We start from the raw sequence: 25040 nt of genomic DNA on the forward strand, positions 1-25040 counted from the left end.
TGTTGACATGATCGACTGATCAGCTGCTTCCTTGCTTGTCAAATTTAATTCTAGATTATAAATCATGCCTCTCACCTGGACATTAGAAAGACAAAGACGTATTTTGACCGGTTGGTACACTTGGACTACAAATTTAGACTTGGAAATGGCGAGAACGACACAAAAGTATACGTATGTGTGCATACGTATGTATGTATACGTGCGTATACATATGTATGTATACGTGCATATACATATGTATGTATAGGTGCTTATACGTATGTATGTATACGTGTGTATGTATATGTGCGTATACGTGTGTATGTATACGTGCGTATACGTCTGTATTTATACGTGTGTATGTATACGTGTGTACGTATACGTGCGCAGACGTGTGTACGTATACGTGCGCAGACGTGTGTACGTATACGTGCGCAGACGTGTGTACGCATACGTGCGCAGACGTGTGTACGCATACGTGCGCAGACGTGTGTACGCAGACGTGTGTACGCAGACGTGTGTACGCAGACGTGTGTACGCATACGTGCGCAGACGTGTGTACGCATACGTGCGCAGACGTGTGTACGCATACGTGCGCAGACGTGTGTACGCATACGTGCGCAGACGTGTGTACGCATACGTGCGCAGACGTGTGTACGCATACGTGCGCAGACGTGTGTACGTATACGTGTGTATGCGTACGTGTGTACGCATACGTGTGTATGCGTACGTGTGTACGCATACGTGCGCACACGTGTGTACGCATACGTGCGCAGACGTGCGTACGCATACGTGCGCAGACGTGCGTACGCATACGTGCGCAGACGTGCGTACGCATACGTGCGCAGACGTGCGTACGCATACGTGCGCAGACGTGCGTACGTATACGTGCGCAGACGTGCGTACGTATACGTGCGCAGACGTGCGTACGTATACGTGCGCAGACGTGCGTACGTATACGTGCGCAGACGTGTGTACGCATACGTGCGCAGACGTGTGTACGCATACGTACACGTGTGTGCGTTCACGTGTGTACGTACACGTGTGTGCGTGTGTACACGTGTGGGTGTATACGTGCTCATTTGTATGTATACAAACGTGCGCATTCGTATTTATGTAAACATACATACGTGTATGTATGTATGTATACATGTGCATTCGTATTTATGTAAACATACATACGTGTATAGGTGCGCATTTGTATGTATGTATATTAAAGTTAAAGTTAAAAAAATTTAAGTAGCAATAATTGTCTCATACACACTACTGTGGTGAAATTCGTCCTCTGCATTTGACCCATCCCCTTGATCACCACCTGGGAAGTGAGGGGAGCAGTGGGTAGCAGCGGTGCCGTGCCCGGGAATCATTTATGGTGATTTAACCCCAAATTCCAACCTTTGATGCTGAGTTAACCCCAAATTCCAACCCTTGATGCTGAGTGCCAAGCAGGGAAGTAATGGGTCCCTTTTTTTTATAATCTTTGGTATGATTCTAACTCCTAACCTACCGATCTCAGGTCAGACACTCTAACCACTAGGCCACTGAGTAAGTAGCATTCGTATGTGTGTGTATATGTGTGCATTTGTATGTATGTATACGTGCGCATTCGTATATATGTATACGTGCGCATTCGTATGTATGTATACGTGTGCAATTGTACGTATGTATACGTGCACATTCGTACGTATGTATACGTGCACATTCGTACGTATGTATACGTGCGCATTCGTACGTATGTATACGTACGCATTCGTATGTATGTATACGTGCGCATTCGTATGTATGTATACGTGCGCATTCGTATGTAAGTATACGTGCGCAATTGTATGTATGTATACGCGCGCATATATGTGTATGTATGTATGTATACGTGTGCAATTGTATGTATGTATACATGCGCATTCGTATGTATGTATACGTGCGCATTCGTATGTATGTATACGTGCGCATTCGTATGTATGTATATGTGCGTACACGTATGTATACGTGTGCAATTGTATGTATGTATATGTGCGCATTCGTATGTATGTATACGTGTGCATTCGTATGTATGTATACGTGCGCATTCGTATGTATGTATATGTGCGCATTCGTATGTATGTATATGTGCGCATTCATATGTATGTATACGTGCGCATTCGTATGTATGTATACGTGCGCATTCGTATGTATGTATACGTGCGCATTCGTATGTATGTATACGTGCGCATTCGTATGTATGTATACGTGCGCATTCGTATGTATGTATACGTGCGCATTCGTATGTATGTATACGTGCGCATTCGTATGTATGTATACGTGCGCATTCGTATGTATGTATACGTGCGCATTCGTATGTATGTATACGTGTGCATTTGTATGTATATGTACGCTTTCGTATGTATGTATACGTGCGCTTTCGTATGTATGTATACGTGCGTACACGTATGTATGTATACGTGCGTACACGTATGTATGTATACGTGCGTACACGTATGTATGTATACGTGCGTACACGTGTGTATGTATACGTGCGTACACGTGTGTATGTATACGTGCGTACACGTGTGTATGTATACGTGCGTACACGTGTGTATGTATACGTGCGTACACGTGTGTATGTATACGTGCGTACACGTGTGTATGTATACGTGTGTATACGTACGTATGTGTGTATACGTACGTATGTGTGTGTATACGTACGTACGTACGTGTGTATGCGTGCGTGTGTACGTATGTGTGTACGCGTGCGTACGTACGTACGTACGTACATACGTATAATGTGTGTATGCGTGCGTACGTGTGTATGCGTGCGTGCGTGCGTGCGTACGTACGTGTTTATACCCGTGCGTGCGTACGTACGTACGTGTTTATACCCGTGCGTGTGTGCATACGTACGTGTTTATACCCGTACGTGCGCGTATGTACGTACGTGTGTATGCGTACGTACGTATGTATACTTGTGTATGTGTACGTACTTTATTGTGTATGTACGTTGGTGTGTATGCGTACGTAGGTACGTTGGTGTATGCGTACGTACGTATAATTGTCTATATGTACGTACGTACGTACATGTGTATGCGTACGTAGGTACGTACGTACGTGCGTATGCGTACATAGGTACGTACGTACGTACGTATGTATACGTACATGTGTATGCGTATGTTTAATTCTTCCCACTCCCTTTTGAGCCAATCTTGACATCTACAAAAGATTAGTCACATGTAATGTTTTCAATGTAGGCGTACGTATGTATACGTGTGTATGCGTACGTACATATGTATACGTGTGTATGCGTACGTACATATGTATACGTGTGTATGCGTACGTACATATGTATACGTGTGTATGCGTACGTACATATGTATACGTGTGTATGCGTACGTACATATGTATACGTGTGTATGCGTACGTACGCATGTATACATGTGTGTGCGTGTGTACGTACGTGTGTTTACGTATGATGCTACCCGGAACGTCCCAATGCTTAATCTTGGTGAAGAGTTTGTGATGGTGGACTTTTGTCAAATGCATCAATATAACCTAGCAATATTTTAAAGCCCAGCCCTGGGTATTTTCTACTGCTTCTTTTAAAGCATGAATATACAAGTCTATGCTTGCTCTTAAATCCAAATTGGTTGTCCACGGTGCAAAGATCTCCAACTCTGTACTGTATATTGTCACCATTTCTAGCACTTTAGACAGGATGCTGGCTCAGGCAATAAGTCAATAGATGTCCATACTCCATACCTTACCATCCTTGTCTTTAATGACAGGTACTAAAATAACTGTCTGCATAGCATCTGGCAGGATACCATGCATTAGCAACCTCTTAAAACAGATGGATGGTTACACAGCTCCCTCCAGGCTTGCTAGCTTCAGGTGCTCTGCAGTAATATTATCCAAACCTCATGCTTTATCAGCTAGTTGCCTGATGGCTTGGGAAATGTCATAGGGACTGATGTGTACCAATTCCTGCCTGTACTACATGGCTCACTTCTGACACAGTTGAATAGAGTAGCATAGTGACTACGTAGTTTATTAGCCTATGTTGTTATTAACTAATTTTATCATGAACAACCTATTTTGTTATGTCATTAACAATCTACTTTGTGTACATTTACATAAATCACTAAATATTTAAAATCAAATATTCAAATGTTGTGTTCTGCCAATTGCAGTCTTATGAAAGTATCAAATTAACAAGATTTGTTTTTGACAAGTTTTCAAAGAGCGCATGCTGGCTTATTTCAATCACTTTGACAATCAATATCCTGCCAAACTGATGTTAAATATGTCATCACATCATCAGGTGGACAAAGTCATGTACTTTTGTCTGGCGCCCAAGAAGAAGAAACGGAGACAAACATGTCTTTAATCACAGGATCTATGAGAAGCTGCAAGATGAACACAGAAGAAGTTATTTCAGAGAATTCTTCTCTGGTCCTCAGAAATCAGACGTTGACTGTTGCTAACACAAACTCAGCAGGTAATCTTTTTTTTAAATCTCAAAGAAAAAACCTCACTAGATGTATTTTGAAAATGTGTTTATTGTTGTAATACAGTCAAAGCCCAACAAACACTTTCTTTCTTTGCAGCATCTTTTCTGGCCAATCGCAGTTGGCGAGGATTAGAGCAGAAGTTGGGAGAAACGCCTGTGATGAAAGCTGTGACGGGCAGGAAGGGCATTGCCATCGCCTACGAAGATGAAGGAGCAGCTTCATGATCACATTACTGTAAATGATTACATTGCAGTACATTATTGTCTCTTTGGACATTCAGAAATATTTTCATGCTCTGAATTGGAAATTAATATTTGTATTTCCTTTTTCACGTGATTTATTATTTTATAACTTAAATATGAAGTAGTTTGATGAACCCTGTCCATCATGTATGTAAAGATTCTAATTACAGAAATTTGCAACAGCGACCCCATATTGTACTGGTGCGAAAATCCTGTAGAAGGAAAAAAGTTTGAGGGCGCTATCTGCAAGAGAGGAAAAAAGTACTGCAGTTCTAAAGATGCTTTTACAAGATCTATTTACATTTTCATAAATATTACAATAAACAATATACTTATTAGTGGTCCTTAAAAAAATAGTTTCACATTCAAATCAAGATTCAAAATTTTAGATTCAATATGTAAAAGTTTTTAAGCCCTCTCTGTACTTACTGCATGTTTGCATCATACATACAACAGCAGCCAACCTGTTTTGAAAAGGTTTTATTATGATATATGTACACAATACTGTAGAGCGAGAACAGTGTTAAATTGAGAATTAACTTGAATTGTGAGTTGTAAGATTGAAACCCTAATATTAATGACAGTGATGGAACTTTATATAAATTAATACAAGTCACTCACATTGGAATCCAAGGTTGCCGCTAAGTGGCAGCAGTGCTCCAAATGATCACCAAGCTGTTTGTATTTAAACTTCATAAACTTGGTCACTAAAAGATGTACATTGTTATTTTTCTTTTTTAATATCAGGTGATTATATAAAGAATGTCAACATCTGCAACTCAAGCAAGGTTTTGAACACAATAGTATTTCAGCTTGGAGAGGAATAAAGAAAAGTTATTTTCTTTATATTATAATCACAAGTATTAAGCACTACTTAGACTAAGAATGCAGAAAATGATGATTTTATTTAAGTTTCACTTTCCTTTTCTTTGACACACTGCCACCACAACAATCACAATGAAGGGAAAAAGTTATTGGAGCCGCCAAGTCTCATATTCACGCACCAAACCACTTAAGTCCAAATTAATTTTTTAAATCATTTAACACAATAAATACTATCAAAAATCAACGCTTGTATGATTTTTATGTCTGTTATTCACTGTTTTTCGTTCACAAGTAGCAATGAGCTATGGTAAATATTTACAATGATTGATCTGTTATTGATTCTTAGTATGATTTATCCATAGTAGATATTTAGTATTATTCACATTTAGTTTAAGTGATTGTTTGTAGATATTTAGTCTTACTAATCTATAGTTGATATTTAGTATGATTGGTCTGTAGTGGATATTTAGTATTATTGACATTTAGAAGGATCTAGTGCAGTGGTCCCCAAACACGAGGAATTTTTTATTCATTTTTATTAAAAAAAAATTTTTATTTTTTTTTTATTAAATCAACATAAAAAACACAATATACACTTACAATTAGTGCACCAACCACAAAAACCTCCCTTTTTCATGACAAAAACATCCCTTTTTCATGACAGAAAAAAAAGAATCATCATCCGGGGACAAAAAGGTTGGGGACCATTGATCTAGTGTGGATATTTTGTGTGTTATAATGTGCATATTGATTTTGATGGTTTAGATATTGCGATGATTGATTGATTGTGATTGTTTTTGATTATGATCTACCGTATTTTTCGGATTATAAATCGTTCCGGAGTATAAGTCGCACCTGCCGAAAATGCATAATAGAGAAGGAAAAAAACATATATGAGTTGCACTGGAGTATAAATCGCATTTTGGGGGGAAATGTATTCGATAAAACCCAACACCAAGAATAGACATTTGAAAGGCAATTTAAAATAAATAAAGAATAGTGAACAACAGGCTGAATAAGTGTACGTTATATGACGCATAAATAACCAACTGAGAAGGTGCCTGGTATGTTAACGTAACATATTATGGTAAGAGTCATTCAAATAACTATAACATGTAGAACATGCTATACGTTTACCAAACAATCTGTCACTCCTAATCGATAAATCCCATGAAATCTTATACGTCTAGTCTCTTACGCGAATGAGCTAAATAATATAATTTGATATTTTACGGTAATGTGTTAATAATTTCACACATAAGTCGCTCCTGAGTATAAGTCGCACCCCCGGCCAAACTGTGAAAAAAAAAACTGCGACTTATAGTCCGAAAAATACGGTAGTGTATAAATCGAGTATGATTACCTCTGCAAACATCATTGATTGATAGAAAGTTGTTCCACAAAAGAAGCAGGAAATATTCCAGTGTTTCCTTCACAATATCCTTCCAACCAGTCCTGATTGACTGCAAGTTTGAAAAACAACTTAACAAAATGCTAATCGTGAATAATTCATGAAAAATAATTCAGTTCTTACCTTTACTGATCAAAGTGATAGTATCTCCTTTATTAAAAGTCAGATCTTCAGGATTAGACGATTCATAAGAGTGACGTGCAACAAAAATCATCTCTGTCTCCTGTAACTTTACAGCACACACACACGCACATCACTTGTGAGAGTCAATAGGCAAAAAGTACGCAGCAGTAACTAGTCCCTTATTGCTGGTTTGCAATCACGGGACATTCTTTGTGTATGTTTTACACATGAAGTGTCAATGTTAAACATTCATTTACAGTATGTTCCAATACATAATTTGTGAAGCAATATATAGTACAGGTACTAATTTGACAGATTATCATCAACATGACTTCAACATCTCTAATTTGTAAATGTTGCCTCTGTGCAAGGTCAGTTTTGAAAATGAAAATATGTTCTTAATTGTCTTATCCTGGATAAATAAAGCTTAAATAAATATATAAATACATGTCCACCAGTTAGTCAAAGTTTATTTTCTACATTTCCCAGAAGGTTTAACACTGTAGACAAGAACAGGAAGTATGTCTGAGCTATGGGGGACGACGACAATTGTGCGGTTTCCTTCCATCCATTTTCTACTGCTTGTCTCTTTGGGGGTGGCGGGGGGTCGCTGGTGCCTATCTCAGCTGCATTCTGGCAGAAGCCGGGGTACACCCTGGACAAGTCGCCACCTCATCACAGAGCCAACACAGATAGACAGACAACGTTCACATTCACACACTAGGGCCAATTTAGTGTAGCCAATCAACCAATTCCCAGGTGCATGTCTTTGGAGGTGGGAGGAAGCCGGAGTACTCGGAGGGAACCCACGCAGTCACGGGGAGAACATGCAAACTCCACACAGAAAGATCCTGTTGAACCCAGGACTACTCAGGACCTTCGTATTGTGAGGCAGACGCACTTAACCCCTTTCCCACCATGCTGCCCCAATTGTGCTGTTTGATCAATAAATAGTTGATATATTGTTAAATTTTTTTCCTACTGCGTCAACACCAGAAACAAACAAAAGTTTAGATTAGACAGTTGACGTACGTCTTGAGAAAATCAGCAATTTGATCAGCATGTTCACATTTATTAAGCTATTTTGCGTCATGTTATCAACCGTTAGTCAACATGGCTCAGCCAATCTGTTGGATGCCGGGGGAACTGGACTTTTTCAATTTTGTTTATCATTCACAATCCTTATGTTGGACAAAACACATTTGTTTTTTTATGCATTCTAACTTGTGAATAAACACTAGCAAAAGTCAACTAACAATTGAGGTAATGGGGATTTGTTCTATTCGGCCTATAAAAGCGCTCTAAAAACATCCAAAAACCTCTGTTTTATATACTGTACACACTGTAGGTATACAGTATTTATAAGCTAGTTCATAATAACATGTAATATTTACATATTTCGATCATTGTAAGAATATTCATTTCACAGACGCATCATGTTTAGGGACGGCGTGGCGCGGTTGGGAGTGGCCGTGCCAGCAACCTGAGGGTTCTTGGTTCAATCCCCACCTTCTACCAACCTAGTCACGTCTGTTGTGTCCTTGGGCAAGACACTTCACCCTTGCTCCTGATGGGTCGTGGTTAGCGCCTTGCATGGCAGCTCCCACCATCAATGTGTGAATGTGTGTAAATGGGTGAATGTGGAAATAGTGTCAAAGCGCTTTGAGTACCTCAACGCAGTGGTTCTCAAATGGGGGTACGTGTACCCCTGGGGGTACTTGAAGGTATGCCAAGGGGTATGTGAGATTTTTTAATAATATTCTAAAAATAGCAACAATTCAAAAATCCTTTTTAAATATATTTATTGACTAATACTTCAACAAAATATGAATGAAAAGAAATGCAACAATGCAATATTCAATGTTGACAGCTAGATTATTTTGTGGACATGTTCTATGAATATTGATGTTAAAGATTTATTTTTTTATGAAGAAATGTTTAGAATTAAGTTCATGAATCCGGATGGATCGCTATTTCAATCCCCAAAGAGGGCACTTTAAGTTGATGATTACTTCTATGTGTAGAAATCTTTATTTATAATTGAATCACTTCTTTGTTTTTCAACAAATGTTTAGTTATTTTTATATCTCTTTTTCCAAATAGTTCAAGAGAGACCAATACAAATGAGAAATATTTTGCACTGTTATAAAGTTTAATAAATCACAAACTGATGACATACTGCTGTATTTTACTTCTTTATCTCTTTTTTTCAACCAAAACTGATGTGCTCTGATTAGGGGGTACTTGAATTAAAAAAATGTTCACAGGGGGTACATCACTAAAAAAAGGTTGCGAACCACTGCCTTAATGGTAGAAAAGCGCTATACAAGTATAACCCATTTACGTTTGCTTTTTCCTTTAACATAAACAACACTACAATATATGGCAGATTTAATGAGAACCACCAACGACTACTTTGGGACAAATGATGATCCAGAACCTTATATTTTTAAAGTTGAAGTACCAATGATTGTCTCACACACACACTAGGTGTGGTGAAATTTGTCCTCTGCATTTGACCCATCCTCTTGATCACCCCAGGAGAAGGGAGGGGAGCAGTAGGCAGCAGCGGTGTCGCGCCCGGGAATCATTTATGGTGATTTAGCCCAAATATAAAAACGATGAGCTACAAGTTTTAAAAGTTGGGAGATAAGTTGTTGCAGTTTTGCTAAGTGCTAAACAATATATACTACGAACCTAATAAAACAATCACATACTGTACAATGTCTCCTCTCACTGAGACGCCGACTGATGGGATGTCCATATCGTCCCGTTTAGATGAAGAATAATCATAATCCTCACACTGGTTAAAAAAGGTGGGCGGAAAAACGAGCGAGGCATGATTTATAATCTAGAATGAACTTTTACCAACTTAGAGGCGATGCAGCAGCTCAATATGTCAATACCTGCATAAACTACTTACCTCTCTCTGATCATGGAGCTGCTAAAAACAGTATCTTCTGCGTTAGTGCTTATAATAACAATGTCGCTAATACTTGCTAATATTCAGGTCAGTGGAGTATAGTTTGGGGTTGTGGGATGTTTTTAGAGGGCTTTATTGGCACAATCAATGACTCCCACTAGCTGCATTGTTGGCCACCTCACACATTGACAAATCAGAATGTATAAAAGAAGAAAATCTGTGTGATTTTGTATTACATAGGGATTATGAATGATAGGCAACATTCCAAAAAAAAGTTCAGTTTCACTTTAAGCGGTTGTGACGTCTCTTAGCTTTAACGGAGTACATTTTCTGTTTTCATGAATGTAAAAGGTGAATACATCAACTCTTCACTTCAAGTGATATTTTATGATCAGATACTCACCTCTTTGATGTGACACCACAGCTTGAGACGTCTGTTACGACTGCGACTCCACACACTCACCATGTCGGTGTCTTCGTTCATAACACTGTTTGCCTCTGAAGTGAAACTATGAAGAAATAGAAGCAATCATTTCAGGATTTTATCCATGCATCCATCCATCCATTTCCACCGCCTATCCCTTTCGGGGTCATGTATTAAAAAATAATCACAATATAATCCTGAATCCATTTCTGAAAATCGTTTTTTCTTTCTCTGAAAAAGGACTAGCAACAATTTCTGGTCTTATTAGACACTTTTGGGGACTCAAATATGTTACCATGAATTGATTAACGTGGACCCCGACTTAAACAAGTTGAAAAACTTATTCGGGTGTTACCATTTTGTGGTCAAATGTACGAAGTATAGAATGTACTGTTACATATAATGCAGTGGTCCCCAACCATCGGGCAGCGAAACGATTGGTACCGGGCCGCAGAATTTTTATTTATTAATTTTTATTATTTTTAAATAAAAATAAAAAATTAAAATTATTTTTTTTTTTATTAAAACAACATAAAAAACACAAGGTACGCTTACAATTAGTGCACCAACCCCAAAAAACCTCCCTTTTTCATAAATAAATAAATGATAAATGGGTTGTACTTGTATAGCGCTTTTCTACCTTCAAGGTACTCAAAGCGCTTTGACACTACTTCCACATTTACCCATTCACACACTGATGGAGGGAGCTGCCATGCAAGGCGCCAACCAGCACCCATCAGGAGCAAGGGTGAAGTGTCTTGCTCAGGACACAACGGACGTGACGAGGTTGGTTCTAGGTGGGATTTGAACCAGTGACCCTCGGGTTGTGCACGGCCACTCTTCCACTGCGCAACGCCGTTCATGACAAAGGAAAAAATGTAAAATAAATTGCAGTCTACTAATAAAGTTTCAATCAATCAATTAAAGTATGGTGGCCGATACTGGGAATTGTGGTATCAGCTGATACCAAGTACATACGGAGCTGAAATCACTGATACCAGCACTTTGACTTGAAATGTAATTTTGTGAATTTGCGTCGAGTTAGTTGATTATGATACTGCAGGAAAATGATTTCATGCAAATAAAGATGCTTTTATAACTAAATGCAACTATAAAAAATGTTCACTATGTACACACAATTCTTAAAGCAAAAAGTTATTAGTGTCAAATAACCAAAACGGAAATACAAAAATGTCAACACAACATAAACACGTGCAGAGAGAGAGAGAGAGATGTTTGCACTGACAGACAAATTAAAGTGGTTAAAGGGGAACATTATAACAATTTCAAAAGGGTTAAAAACAATAAAAATCAGTTCCCAGTGGCCTGTTGTATTTTTTTAATTTTTTTTCAAAATTTTACCGGTCCCGGAATATCCCTAAATAAAGCTTTAAAGTGCCTATTTTCGCTATCTTCGAAACCACTATCCATTTCCCTGTGACGTCATACAGGGCTGCCATTACAAACAACATGGCGGTTACCACAGCAAGATATAGCGACATTAGCTCGGATTCAGACTCGGATTTCAGCGGCTTAAGCGATTCAACAGATTACGCATGTATTGAAACAGATGGTCGCAGTATGGAGGCAGATAGCGAAAACGAAATTGAAGAAGAAATTGAAGCTATTGAGCGAATAGCTATTGACGCTATTCGGCCATAGCGTGGGTGTACCTAATGAAGTGGCCCATAGCATGGCTGCCTTATTAGCATCGGCGGTAAAATGTGCGGTCCAAACGATCAGGACTTTCGCATCTTTGACACTGGGGCAACTTAAATCCGTCGATTGGTAAGTGTTTGTTTCGCATTAAATGTGGGTATTTAGTTTCAAATGTACATACAGCTAGCGTAAATAGCATGTTAGTATCGATTAGCATAGCATGTTAGCATCGATTAGCTGGCAGTCATGCCGTGACCAAATATGTCTGATTAGCATATAAGTCAACATCAACAAAACTCACCTTTGTGATTTCGTTGACTTAATCGTTGCAAATGCATCTGCAGGTTATCCATACATCTCTGTGCCATGTCTGTCTTAGCATCGCCAGTCAAATGTGAAGACACTTTGGTACATTCAATGGGGGTCTGGCGGCAGATTTCTTGCCAGTGGTGCAACTTGAATCCCTCCCTGTTAGTGTTGTTACAACCTCCGACAACACACCGACGAGGCATGATGTCTCCAAGGTTCCAAAAAATAGTTGAGAAAACGGAAAATAATAGAGCTGAGACCCGGTGTTTGTAATGTGAAAATGAAAATGGCGGGTGTGTTACCTTGGTGACGTCACGTTCTGACGTCATCGCTAAAAGACCGATTAACAGAAAGGCGTTTAATTTGCCAAAATTTACCCATTTAGAGTTCGGAAATCGGTTAGAAAAATACATGGTCTTTTTTTCTGCAACAGTATATATAGACGCTTGTATAGGTTTGGTGATAATGTTCCCCTTTTTAAGTCATTTGCTCAATGTACAGACAAGAAACTGCAACAAAAGTATCGATCTCATCGCACTAGTATTTATCCGATACCCGCCTTGGTATCAATTCTATTGACGTATATCAGTTTCCCCACCCCAACATGAAAGTCTTCATTATGCAAATTAGATGAACCACAATTGAAGTGCTGTAGTGTGAAAGAAAGAGTTGAAGAATGATGGAAACGTCATCCCAAATGTTTACCTCAATGTGAAGGATGAAGAAGACCGTTTGAGTTTCTTACTCAGCTTCTCTACCAACATGGAGTACGTGCAGTCGCTTGTGACACGTACTACAACGTTGAAGGTGCAGTATACTTTGACGATACATGACATGTCAGCAGGCTGGGCTTCCTGAATTAAGAAAATGTTTTTCCTGAAAAACTTCATGGTAAATGGGTTATACTTGTATAGCGCGTTTCTACCCCCAAGGTACTCAAAGCGCTTTGACACTATTTCCACATTCACCCACTCACACACTGATGGCGGCAGCTGCCATGCAAGGCCCTAATCAGCACCCATCAGGAGCAAGGGTGAAGTGTCCTGCTCAAGGACACAACGGACGTGACGAGGTTGGTAGAAGGTGGGGATTGAACCAGGAAACCCTCAGGTTTCTGGCACGGCCACTCTCCCAACCGCGCCACGCCGTCCCCTTCATCAACGTTGATTTAATTTTTTTTACCTTGTGTTCCGCGTCTGCACTGCTGCTGTTACACCTGACAACAGCTGACAGAAAAATGACATCAGTATTTCCAAAAACAACATCAGTACTTCCAACACCTGACATTAAAAATACATGAATATTGGTACTTAAACACATCACTACTTCAACACCTGACATGAAAAAAACATCATCAGTACTTTTCCCTTCATTATTAGTCATATTTTGCATATTCCGTAGAACCTGTGTCATCACTACTGCAACACCAGACTTGAAAAAACGTCATAGTACTTCAACACACCAGTACTGTTAACACCTCACATGAAAAAACAAGAGCGGCATCTCAACACATTAGTATTTAAAAAAAAAAAATCAGGACTTCAACACCTGACATGAAAAAAGTACCTCCAAAAACATTATCAGTACTTCAACACCTGACATGTTAAACATAAAAAAAAGATACTTCAGTACATCAATATTTCAATAGTACTTCAACACCTGACATGAACAAATGTACTTCAATGCATCAGTTTTTTCCAAAAACATCAACAGTACCTCAACACATTGCCATTAGAAAAAAGCTACATCACTACTTCAAAAAAATCAATCAATCAATCAATCAATGTTTATTTATATAGCCCTAAATCAGAAGTGCCTCAAATGGTTGCACAAGCCACAACGACATCCTCGGTTCAGAGCCCACAAAAGGGCAAGGAAAAACTCACAACCCGGTGGGACGTCAATGTGGATGACAATGAGAAACCTTGGAGAGGACCGCAGATGTGGGTGACCCACCCCCTCTAGGGGAAATAACTTCAATGGCTGACATAAAGAAATTCTTCAGCACATCAGTATTTGAACACATCAGTACTTCAACACCTGACAGAAAAACACATGAAAATAAGTACTTCAAAAACACTATCAGTACTTCAACACCCGACATGAAAAAACACCAAGACCTTATCAGAACTTCTGTATTTCAAAAAACATCAGTTGATATGAAAAACATGTCAAAATAAGTGCTTAAATAAAAATGATTACTTCAACACCTAAAATGAAAAAGCATACAAAATTAATACTTTGATAAGTATTATAAACATTTGTACCTTGTTTCCTTTCTGGCCTGCTTGGTGGTTCCCGACTAGGAGATTCTTCCTGGTTTTCATTCAACACAGGACAATGAAAAACTTAGTTGTTTGTAACAAATCAACGACAGTAGTACTTTTTAGTTATTGATAGTAAAGTCCAAACCAATGGTTTTGACAAACACCAAATAGTATTAAAAGTATACATTTTTGCTATTAGAAATATCCATCCATTTTCTACAGCATATTCTTGTTGGGCTACCGGGGTGCTGGAGCTAATCCCAGCTGCACTCGGGTAGAAGGCGGGGTACTCCCTGGACAAGTCCCCACCTCATCACAGGGCCAACACAGATAGACAGACAACATTCACACTCACATTCACACACTAGGGACCATATAGTGGTACCAATCAACCTATCCCCAGGTGCATGTTTTTGGAGGTGGGAATAAGCCCACGCAGTCACGGGGAGAACCCGAGCCTGAGGATGGAACCCAGGACCATTTAAGTCTCACCTTAAAACTCATTTGTATACTCTAGCCTTTAAATAGACCTCCTTTTTAGACCAGTTGATCTGCCGCTTCTTTTCTTTTTTCTCCTATGTCACCCCCTCCCTTGTGGAGGGGGTCCGGTCCGATGACCATAGATGAGTACTGGCTGTCCAGAGTCGAGTTCCAGGATGGACCGCTTGTCGGGACCCAGGATGGACCGCTTGCCTGTGTATCGGTTGGGGACATCTATACGCTGCTGATCCGCCTCCGCTTGGGATGGTTTCCTGTGGACGGGACTCTCGCTGCTGTCTTGGATCCGCTTGAACTGAACTCTCGCGGCTGTGTTGGAGCCACTATGGATTGAACTTTCACAGTATCATGTTAGACCCGCTCGACATCCATTGCTTTCGGTCCCCTGGGGGGGGGTTGTCCACATTTGAGGTCCTCTCCAAGGTTTCTCATAGGCAGCATTGTCACTGGCGTCCCACTGGATGTGAATTCTCCCTGCCCACTGGGTGTGAGTTTTCCTTGCCCTTTTGTGGGTTCTTCCGAGGATGTCGTAGTCGTGATGGTTTGTACAGTCCTTTGAGACATTTGTGATTTAGGGCTATATAAATAAACATTGATTGATTGATTGATTGATTGATTGACCTTTTAATTGTGAGGCACCAGCACTAACCCCTATTACACTGTGCTGCCCCTACTAGAATTAATGCAAATCCAATTCATGTGTTTCAGACGGACAAAAATATTAAGACAACACATTTGCTATTTATATGTCATATTGTGTTATGTGCAGAAATCAATGTGAAATACATTTAAATGATGGCTAAAATGTATACAAACATTTACCACAACTTTTACTTTAATTAAAGACTATGTTGATGTCGACAGCGATGAACTTTATCAAAATGCTGGCCTTCACAACTTTCATTGGCCCTATGGTGGAATAATAATAAAACAGTAGAAAGAAAATACACATGAAGTTGTTCCTTGAACAAATAGTTACAAATAATTTTGGTACTCAGTTCTGTGGAACGATGTGCCTATTTATTAAAGTTCAAATAAAACTCCCAACGATAGTCACACACACACTAGGTGTGGTGAAATTATCCTCTGCATTTGACCCAGGGGAGGTGAGGGGAGCAGTGAGCAGCAGCAGTGGCCATGCTCGGAAATCATTTTGGTGATTTAACCCCCTATTCTAACCTTTGATGCTAAGGGTGGTAATGTGTCCCATTTTTCTAGTCTTTGGTATGACTTGGCCAGGGTTTGAACTCACGACCTCCCAGTCTTAGGGCGGACACTCTAACCACAAGGCCACTGAGCAGGTCTCAGGCAACAGGCAAACACACTCGTTTGTTACATGTGTATGTTCTTACAAAACTGAAACAATGTTCAAAAATCTAACTATTGGTAAAATTTAGCGTTTCAACGAAAACCTACAAAAATGTGATATACTGTAAAAATTTGGGTAAAAAACTGTTAGTTTCTCACCTGTTCCTGCTTAGCACCTAAAGACATTTCCAAACGTTCAAGGTAGTTGTAAGGAACAAGTCCCCTCTGAAAAGAAATTAGTTATTCACGTAAAACGTCAATGTCATTGAAAAGTATCAAATATTTATTTTGCTCTTACTCTTCCGTTAAAGACGACTGAGGCCCAGTTGTCAGAACCTTTCTGCAGGACAAACACAATGTTGCCGGGGACAACAGCCAGCTCGTCACTTGTCTCAGGAAGGAACTCATAACGAACGATGTGAGCTTCACCTTCCAACGCTCTGTAAAGAAAAACATATTGCCATTAAAATCCCATGTTGACAAGTATTGTCGTTAGTCACATATTGATAAATATATTTTCTAAAGTTAGATGTTGACAGATACATTGCAACAAAAGTGTGTCATGTAAATATATTCATGGATTTTATTGCTGTAAAATATCATGAATATCATACATATATATATATATATATATATATATATACAGTGGGGCAAAAAAGTATTTAGTCAGCCACCGATTGTGCAAGTTCTCCCACTTAAAATAATGACAGAGGTCTGTAATTTTCATCATAGGTACACTTCAAATGTGAGAGACAGAATGTGAAAAAGAATCCAGGAATTCTCATTGCAGGAATTTTAAAGAATTTATTTGTAAATTATGGTGGAAAATAAGTATTTGGTCAACTATTCAAAACTCTCACTGATGGAAGGAGGTTTTCACGATACATGGCCCCATTCATTCTTTCCTTAACACGGATCAGTCGTCCTGTCCCCTTAGCAGAAAAACAGCCCCAAAGCATGATGTTTCCACCCCCCATGCTTCACAGTATGTATGGTGTACTTGGGATACCACTCAGTATTCTTCTTCCTCCAAACATGACAAGTTGAGTTTATACCAAAAAGTTATATTTTGGTTTCATCTGATCACATGACATTCTCCCAATCCTCTGCTGCATCATCCATGTGCTCTCTGGCAAACTTCAGACGAGCCTGGACATCCACTGGCTTAAGCAGGGGGACACGTCTAGCACTGCAGGATTTGATTCCCTGTCGGCGTAGTGTGTTACTGATGGTAACCTTTGTTACTTTGGTCCCAGGTCATTCACCTGGTCCCCCTTGAGGTTCTGGGATTTTTGGTCACCGTTCTCATGATCATTTTGACCCCACGGGATGAGATCTTGCGTGGAGCCCCAGATCGAGGGAGATTATCAGTGGTCTTGTATGTCTTCCATTTTCTAATAATTGCTCCCACAGTTGAATTTTTTCACACCAAGCTGCTTTCCTATTGTAGATTCACTCTTCCCAGTCTGGTGCAGGTCTACAATTCTTTTCCTGGTGTCCTTCGACAGCTCTTTGGTCTTGGCCATAGTGGAGTTTGGAGTCTGACTGTTTGAGGCTGTGGACAGGTGTATTTTATACAGATAAGTTCAAACAGGTTCCATTAATACAGGTAACGAGTGGAGTACAGAAGAGCTTCTTAAAGAAGAAGTTACAGGTCTGTGATAGCCAGAGATCTTCCTTGTTTGAAGTGACCAAATACTTATTTTCCACCATAATTTACAAATAAATTCTTTAAAATTCATACAATGTGAATTCCTGGATTTTTTTTCACATTCTGTCTTTCACAGTTGAAGTGTACCTATGATGAAAATTACAGACCTCTGTCATCATTTTAAGTGGGAGAACTTGCACAATCGGTGGCTGACTAAATACTTTTTTGCCCTACTGTATATATATATATATGTATATATATATATATATATATATATATACATATATATATATATATATATATATATATATATACACACACACACACACACACAGACACACACACACGCACTTTATTTATACATCTTGTATATAAATATACACACGGGTTTACAGGTCAAACAAACGTTTTTTTAATGTATTTGAATTGTGTAAAAGTCCATTTTACCAATTTAATGTCAAATGTGAAACTAATGTGATATAAACGCATTACATACAAAGTAAATTATCTCAAAATTGTATTTGTTATAATTTAGCTGATTGTTTTTTACAGATTTTGAAAACTCAAAATCTTGTGAAATTTTCAATTGGAGATATTTATAAGCTATTAGCCATAACCTTTTCCCCATTTGTTGCAAAGACGGAAGTCAACGTGAACGCCTACGTGCAGTTATTACTGCTATCACAGCCAAAGCTGCAAAAGAAAACAAAGAAGTTTTGTCTGAGGAGACATAAAAAAGAAAAAAGGAGGCTACACAGAAAAAAGGGCGGTCAAGGATCAACGTTGGCCCAGCTTTCACATGCTGGCGTCTCAAGTCAAAAGGACAATGTAAATGTTAGCGATCAGAAATATTCGTGGTAGCAATAAATAGCTACTTTCGCAGTTTCACAATGACACGGCCAGCCACACAAAAAAGCTCAAAAGTACTCCATCCATCCACTTTCTAATGCGTGTCCCTATAAAGTTTATTTGATTTGATTTGGGATCGTGGGGGGTGCTGGAGCCTATCCCAGCTGCACCTTGGTGGAAGGCAGTGTACACCCTGGACAAGTCGCCACCTCATCACAGATAGACAGACAACATTCTCACTCACATTCACACACTAGGGACCATTTAGTGTTGCCAATCAACCTATCTCCAGGTGCATGTACTGTATTAAGAAAAAACAGTGCGATGACTGCAAACGGCAAATATAAAATTTGAGTAAAATATGTAGGTTGCTATTGTAGAAAGTTAAGTCAAACTGAATCATTGTTGTATTGTCGTGTCAGTTGATATGAACATGACAGTATTTTCTGACAATTTACGACGCTACGAAATGCGGTCTTCATTCAGGCAAAACACCGCCACTTTGGTCCACTGGCGCCTCCAATTGTAACCAAAACTGATTTTTTTCAAGTGGAGCTTTTTAACAAATGTATCAATTTAATCTGTATACATGTTAGTAATTTAGGACACCAGCACATTTTTGGCACAATAATGTCTAATAATATTTATGCAACATCTGATGTGAATGAGCGACATGTCATTTCAATGCTCACAGCCAAAAGAAACGAGACTGCAAATTTGAAATTGGCCAATGGGCTTATCAGAAATGCACAAAGTAAAAATCAAACAATTTAAAAAGTGACATTTTATAAATATGAAACAAAATTGTGAATAGAAAAACGCCAAGATATATAGATGTGTGCTGCAGGTTCAACACGAGCAGAACATGATTGTCTCCGAGGTAAAAGCCTAGTATGCACGCAAAATTCGGCGGTCTGTACCACTTTATAATTGCACATGTAGTCTTAGTAGCTCACATGCAACATGTCCACTAATAGTACAGGTACCTGCTATTTTATTTTTAGTAAATCAGGCCCCTAAACTATAGATTACTGGTACACAATTACTAAAATAATGGATAGCTGCAACTGTGGACATTTTCTCTAAAACCCATCCATCCATCCATCTTCTTCCGCTTATCCGTAGTCGGGTCGCGGGGGCAGCAGCCTAAGCCGGGAAGCCCAGACTTCCCTCTCCCCAGCCACTTTGTCTAGCTCTTCCCGGGGGATCTTGAGGCGTTCCCAGGCCAGCCGGGAGACATAGTCTTCCCAATGTGTCCTCGGTCTTCCCGTGGCCTCCAACCGGTTGGACGTGCCCTAAACACCTCCCTAGGGGGGTGTTCAGGTGACATCCTGACCAGATGCCCGAACCACCTCATCTGGCTCCTCTCGATGTGGAGGAGCAGCGGCTTTACTTTGAGTTCCTCCCGGATGGCAGAGCTTCTCACCCTATCTGTAAGGGAGAGCACCGCCACCCGGCAGAGGAAACTCATTTCGGCCGCTTGTACCCGTGATCTTGTCCTTTCGGTCATAACCCAAAGCTCATGACCCTAGGTGAGGATGGGAACGTAGATCGACCGGTAGATTGAGAGCTTTGCCTTCCGGCTCAGCTCCTTTTTCACCACAACGGATCGATACAGCGTCCGCAATACTGAAGACGCCACATCGATCCGCCTGTCGATCTCGCAATCCACTCTTCCCTTACTCGTGAACAAGACTCCTAGGTACTTGAACTCCTCGACTTGGGGCAGAGTCTTTTCTCAAAACAATTTGGTGGCAGGGGGCGTGGTCAGCGGGTTCCCTGCGGACGGGGTGTGTGCGGAAATTGTCAGGAGAGACGGGGAGGGCCCTGGCCGGACTACAGGGGGCCAGCGAGCAGGTTTCCCACACAGACATCCAGCAATACACACACACATACACAGACATATACATCATCGGGGGACTCACAGAGAAATAATAATGATAATAATAATAATATGTACTCTTGTGTGTTCCAGGGTCCCGGCGCTGCTGAAGGGGGGCTTCCCTCGCGGAGTGCACCTCAAACGCCAGGGCCGGTGTGCTGGGGGTGCGGACAGCCGGGGCACCTGCGCCAGGGGTGCACCGTGATGGAGGTGGGGCGGGTGTTGCGGGTTGTCGGACCTCCAGCACCCGCCCCCGATATGGGAGAGACGTACTGCGTACCGGTAAGGATACAGGGGAGTACATACCAGGCGATGGTGGATTCGGGTTGCAGGCAGTCCATGATCCACCCAAACCTGGTTCGACCCGGGGGTTTAGGGCAGGCAACATGGATAAAAATACGGTGTGTGCATGGGGATATACACGAGTATCCGATGGTGCCAGTGGAAATTTTATATCAAACCCAAAAGCAGAGTTAAGATTGCCGTAAGCGCGTAACTTACGCACCCTATAATTTTAGGAACGAATTGGCCGGGATTTAATCATTTGGTGACACGATGTGGAGGGGTGCGTTCACGGACAGTAGGCAAGGGGAGTATCCGCGCCGTTTTCAGCGGCGACGCAGTTTCATCCGGGGATGCCGAGCGGGAACCGGTGGGGGCTTCGCGGGAGGCCCCCCCGGTCCCCCGATGGCAACCTACGGAGGATTTTCCCCTCGAGCAGGCCCTTGATGAAACCTTGCGCGAGGCCTGGGATCAGGTCGATTTTGTGGACGGTCAGCTGGTGCGCCCGGGCAAAGCGCGGGTATTCCCCCATTTTTCCATTATTAGAGACAGACTGTATCGAGTGGGCCGTGACACGCAAACCGGGGGAGAATACACCCAATTGTTGGTGCCGAAATTCCGCCGGGAAATGGTTTTCCATGCGGCACACTTCAATCCCATGGCTGGCCATTTAGGATATGATAAAACACTTAATCGGGTCATGGTCTGATTCTATTGGCCGGGCCTCCGGGCAGACATATGCCGATGGTGCACGGCCTGCCTGGACTGCCAGCGGGTGAACCCCGCGGCCATTCCAAAGGCGCCTTTACGCCCATTACCACTCATGGAGGTCCCGTTCGAAAGAATTGGGATGGACCTCATCGGACCATTTAACCCGAGCACACGGGGATACCGTTTTGTGTTAGTTCTGGTGGATCACGCAACGCGGTATCCTGAAGCAGTGCCGCTGCGCTCCATCTCTGCCAAGAGTGTGGCGCAAGCACTCTTCACGGTCATTTCCCGCGTCGGAATCCCGAAAGAGATTTTGACGGACCAGGGCACGTTCTTTATGTCACGCACGATAAAGAAACTTTACGGGTTACTGGGGATTAAGTCCATCCGCACTAGCGTATATCATCCACAAACGGACGGACGGGTGGAGAGATTTAATAAAACGCTTAAATCCATTATCCGTAAATTTATGCACAAGGACAAACAAAATTGGGATAAATGGTTGGACCCACTAATGTTTGCGATGCGGGAGGTACCTCAGGCCTCCCTCGGTTTTGCACCGTTCGAGTTGCTGTACGGCCGAAGGCCCCGCGGAGTATTGGACGTCATTAAGGAAAGCTGGGAGGACGGTTCAAGCTCCAGCAAAAATTAGATCCAATACGTCTTGGACATGCGGGCAAAACTCCACAAGGTGGGGCACTTGTCACGTGAGAATTTGCGCCTTGCCCAAAAGCGTCAACAGCGCACGTATAATAAGCGGGCCCAACTGCGTAAATTTTGACCGGGAGAAAAAGTGCTTGTGTTGCTTCCAACGTCAAGCGCCAAATTACTTGCAAAGTGACAAGGACCCTTTGAGGTCACACGGCAAGTGAGGGACGTCGATTATGAGGTCCGGCGCTCGGACCGACGCGGAGACACCCAAATATACCATTTCAACCTGCTGAAGGCATGGAGAGAGGCCGAGCCTTTCGCCATGGTAACAGTAGAGGGGGGGAGGAGGAAGAGTTGGGGCCAGAGAGCCCGCACTCTGGCCCAACCCCTCAGCTTCCCTGTGATGACCAGCTCACATTGGCGCAGAGAGCGGAGGTGGCTGAATTACAGCAGCGCTACTCAGATGTGTTCTCCTCTCGGCCCGGGCGCACAGATCTTGTCCGACATCACATAGAGACCAGCCCGGGGGTTACGGTGCGGTCTCGGCCATATCGGCTGCCCGAACACAAACGTAAAGTGGTTCGGGAAGAATTAAAACTATGCTTGAGTTGGGGGTGATAGAAAAATCCCACAGCGCATGGTGCAGTCCCATTGTCTTAGTGGGGAAGAAGGATGGAACTGTGCGGTTCTGTGTGGATTACCGCAGGGTGAATGACATTTCACGTTTTGACGCGTACCCAATGCCTCGGGTCGACGAGCTCCTAGATCGGCTGGGCACGGCTCGTTTTTTTGCGACACTGGATTTGACGAAGGGCTACTTGCAGATTCCCTTGTCTCCAGAGTCCCGAGAAAAAACGGCCTTTGCCACTCCGGAAGGTTTGTACCAATTTGTGACACTTCCGTTTGGCTTGTTCGGTGCGCCGGCCACGTTCCAGCGCCTCATGGACCGGGTGCTGCGACCCAATGCGGCATACGCGGCTGCCTACCCTGATGACGTAATCATCCAGCGTAGCAGCTGGGAACAGCACATGCGGCGGGTGGGCGCGGTGCTCGAGTCCCTGAGGCGGGCGGGGCTCACCGCCAACCCGGCGAAGTGCGCTGTTGGCCGGAGGGAGGTGCAGCATCTGGGGTACAACTTGGGGGGGGGGAAGGTGCGGCCCCAAGTGGACAAAACGGCGGCTATTGCGGCCTGTCCACCTCCCAAGACAAAAAAGTAGGTGAGGCAGTTTTTGGGGTTGGCAGGCTATTACGGGCCGGTTCATTCCCCAATTTGCGGACTGGACCACCCCACTGACTGACCTCACCCGAAAAGGTGCTCCAGAACTGGTCCAGTGGACGGAGCAGTGGCAGCGGGCGTTTGAAAAGGTGAAAACAGCACTCTGTGAGGAACCGGTACTGCACATGCCAAAATTTGACATCCCTTTTTGTCTGCAGGCGGACGCATCGAGCCGGGGACTGGGGGCGGTGCTGTCCCAGCGGGTGGAGGGCGTCGACTGCCCTGTACTCTACATCAGCCGAAAGCTGTCGGACCGGGAGGCGAGGTACAGCACAGTGGAGAGGGAGTGCCTCGCCATCCGGTGGGCGGTGGGAGCCCTCCGCTACTACCTGCTGGGGCGCGCCTTCAGTCTCTACTCAGACCACAAACCGCTACAATGGCTGCACCGCATGAAGGACGCCAATGCGCGGATCACCCGGTGGTACCTGGCTTTACAACCCTACAATTTCCGGGTGGTCCACAGGCCGGGCGCGCAAATGGCCGTGGCCGACTTCCTCTCTCGCCCAGGGTAGGGGGCGTGTGGATGCGGCCGGACGGGTCCCCGGCCTGAGTCCGGCGGTGGAGGCATGTGGCAGGGGGCGTGGTCAGCGCGTTCCCTGCGGACGGGGTGGGTGCAGAAATCGGTCATGAAGCAGCTGACAGGTGAGTGGATAATCTCAGCTGGAACGAGTTATCTAATCACCTGTTCCTTTATTAGCAGCGCGGGAGACCGTGATCGGCAGGACGGACGACACTGAGGGGAGCGTGCTGAAAAGCCAGAACCCAGAAGGACTCGAAAAGAGACTTGCAAGAGGGGCTGCAAAGCCTAATTGATTATTGTGTAAATATTAAAAGTTGTAAAAACCACTGAGTGAAGTGTGCGGAAGTCACTGATCTAGAAGACGCAGGTATGAGACCTGCTACAAATTTTCGTAAATAATTTTTGTTGACCTGTTTTATTATGTAGAAGTATAACATTGACATAGCGACAATGAATATGCATTGTTATTATTATTTTAGCAATACAGATGAGGTGGTTTGGGCATCTGGTCAGGATGCCACCCGAACGCCTCCCTAGGGAGGTTTTTCGGGCACATCTGACCGGGGAAGACCCAGGACACGTTGGGAAGACTATTTCTCCCGGCTGGCCTGGGAACGTCTTGGGATCCCCCGGGAGGAGCTGGACCAAGTGGCTAGGGAGAGGGAAGTCTGGGCTTCCCTGCTTAGGCTGCTGCCCCCGCGAACCGACCTCGGATAAGTGGAAGAAGATGGATGGATGGATGGAGCCTTTAGTACCAGGGTACATAATT

The 25040-nt window shown here is 42.5% G+C and overlaps 2 protein-coding genes across 4 annotated transcripts in view; one reads left to right on the plus strand and one right to left on the minus strand.

The window, feature by feature from the left end:
* Positions 1-5771, plus strand: part of dph2 (diphthamide biosynthesis 2) — a 19207-nt gene extending 13436 nt beyond the window's left edge. For both annotated transcript variants that reach the window (XM_061922137.1, XM_061922136.1), the window contains exons 6-7: positions 4271-4447; positions 4557-5771. In XM_061922137.1, coding sequence (XP_061778121.1) covers positions 4271-4447; positions 4557-4684 — 305 coding nt within the window. In that variant the 3' untranslated portion in view covers positions 4685-5771. The remainder of the gene's footprint in view (positions 1-4270; positions 4448-4556) is intronic.
* The window catches only part of ncf2 (neutrophil cytosolic factor 2), a 27028-nt gene continuing 6478 nt past the window's right edge, over positions 4491-25040 (minus strand). Inside the window, exons 8-16 of one of the 2 annotated variants that reach the window (XM_061922134.1) lie at positions 16748-16889; positions 16609-16674; positions 14644-14692; positions 13559-13602; positions 13082-13230; positions 10388-10493; positions 7062-7167; positions 6891-6990; positions 4491-4656 (exon numbers count right to left, since the gene is read on the minus strand). In XM_061922134.1, the coding sequence (XP_061778118.1) occupies positions 6902-6990; positions 7062-7167; positions 10388-10493; positions 13082-13230; positions 13559-13602; positions 14644-14692; positions 16609-16674; positions 16748-16889 (751 nt within the window). In that variant the 3' untranslated portion in view covers positions 4491-4656; positions 6891-6901. Of the gene's footprint in view, positions 4693-6890; positions 6991-7061; positions 7168-10387; positions 10494-13081; positions 13231-13558; positions 13603-14643; positions 14693-16608; positions 16675-16747; positions 16890-25040 lie in introns of both variants that reach the window. The other variant, XM_061922135.1, reaches the window with a different exon arrangement.

The sequence above is a fragment of the Nerophis ophidion genome, linkage group LG15 (genome assembly GCF_033978795.1).
Source record: "Nerophis ophidion isolate RoL-2023_Sa linkage group LG15, RoL_Noph_v1.0, whole genome shotgun sequence".
NCBI lineage: Eukaryota > Metazoa > Chordata > Actinopteri > Syngnathiformes > Syngnathidae > Nerophis > Nerophis ophidion.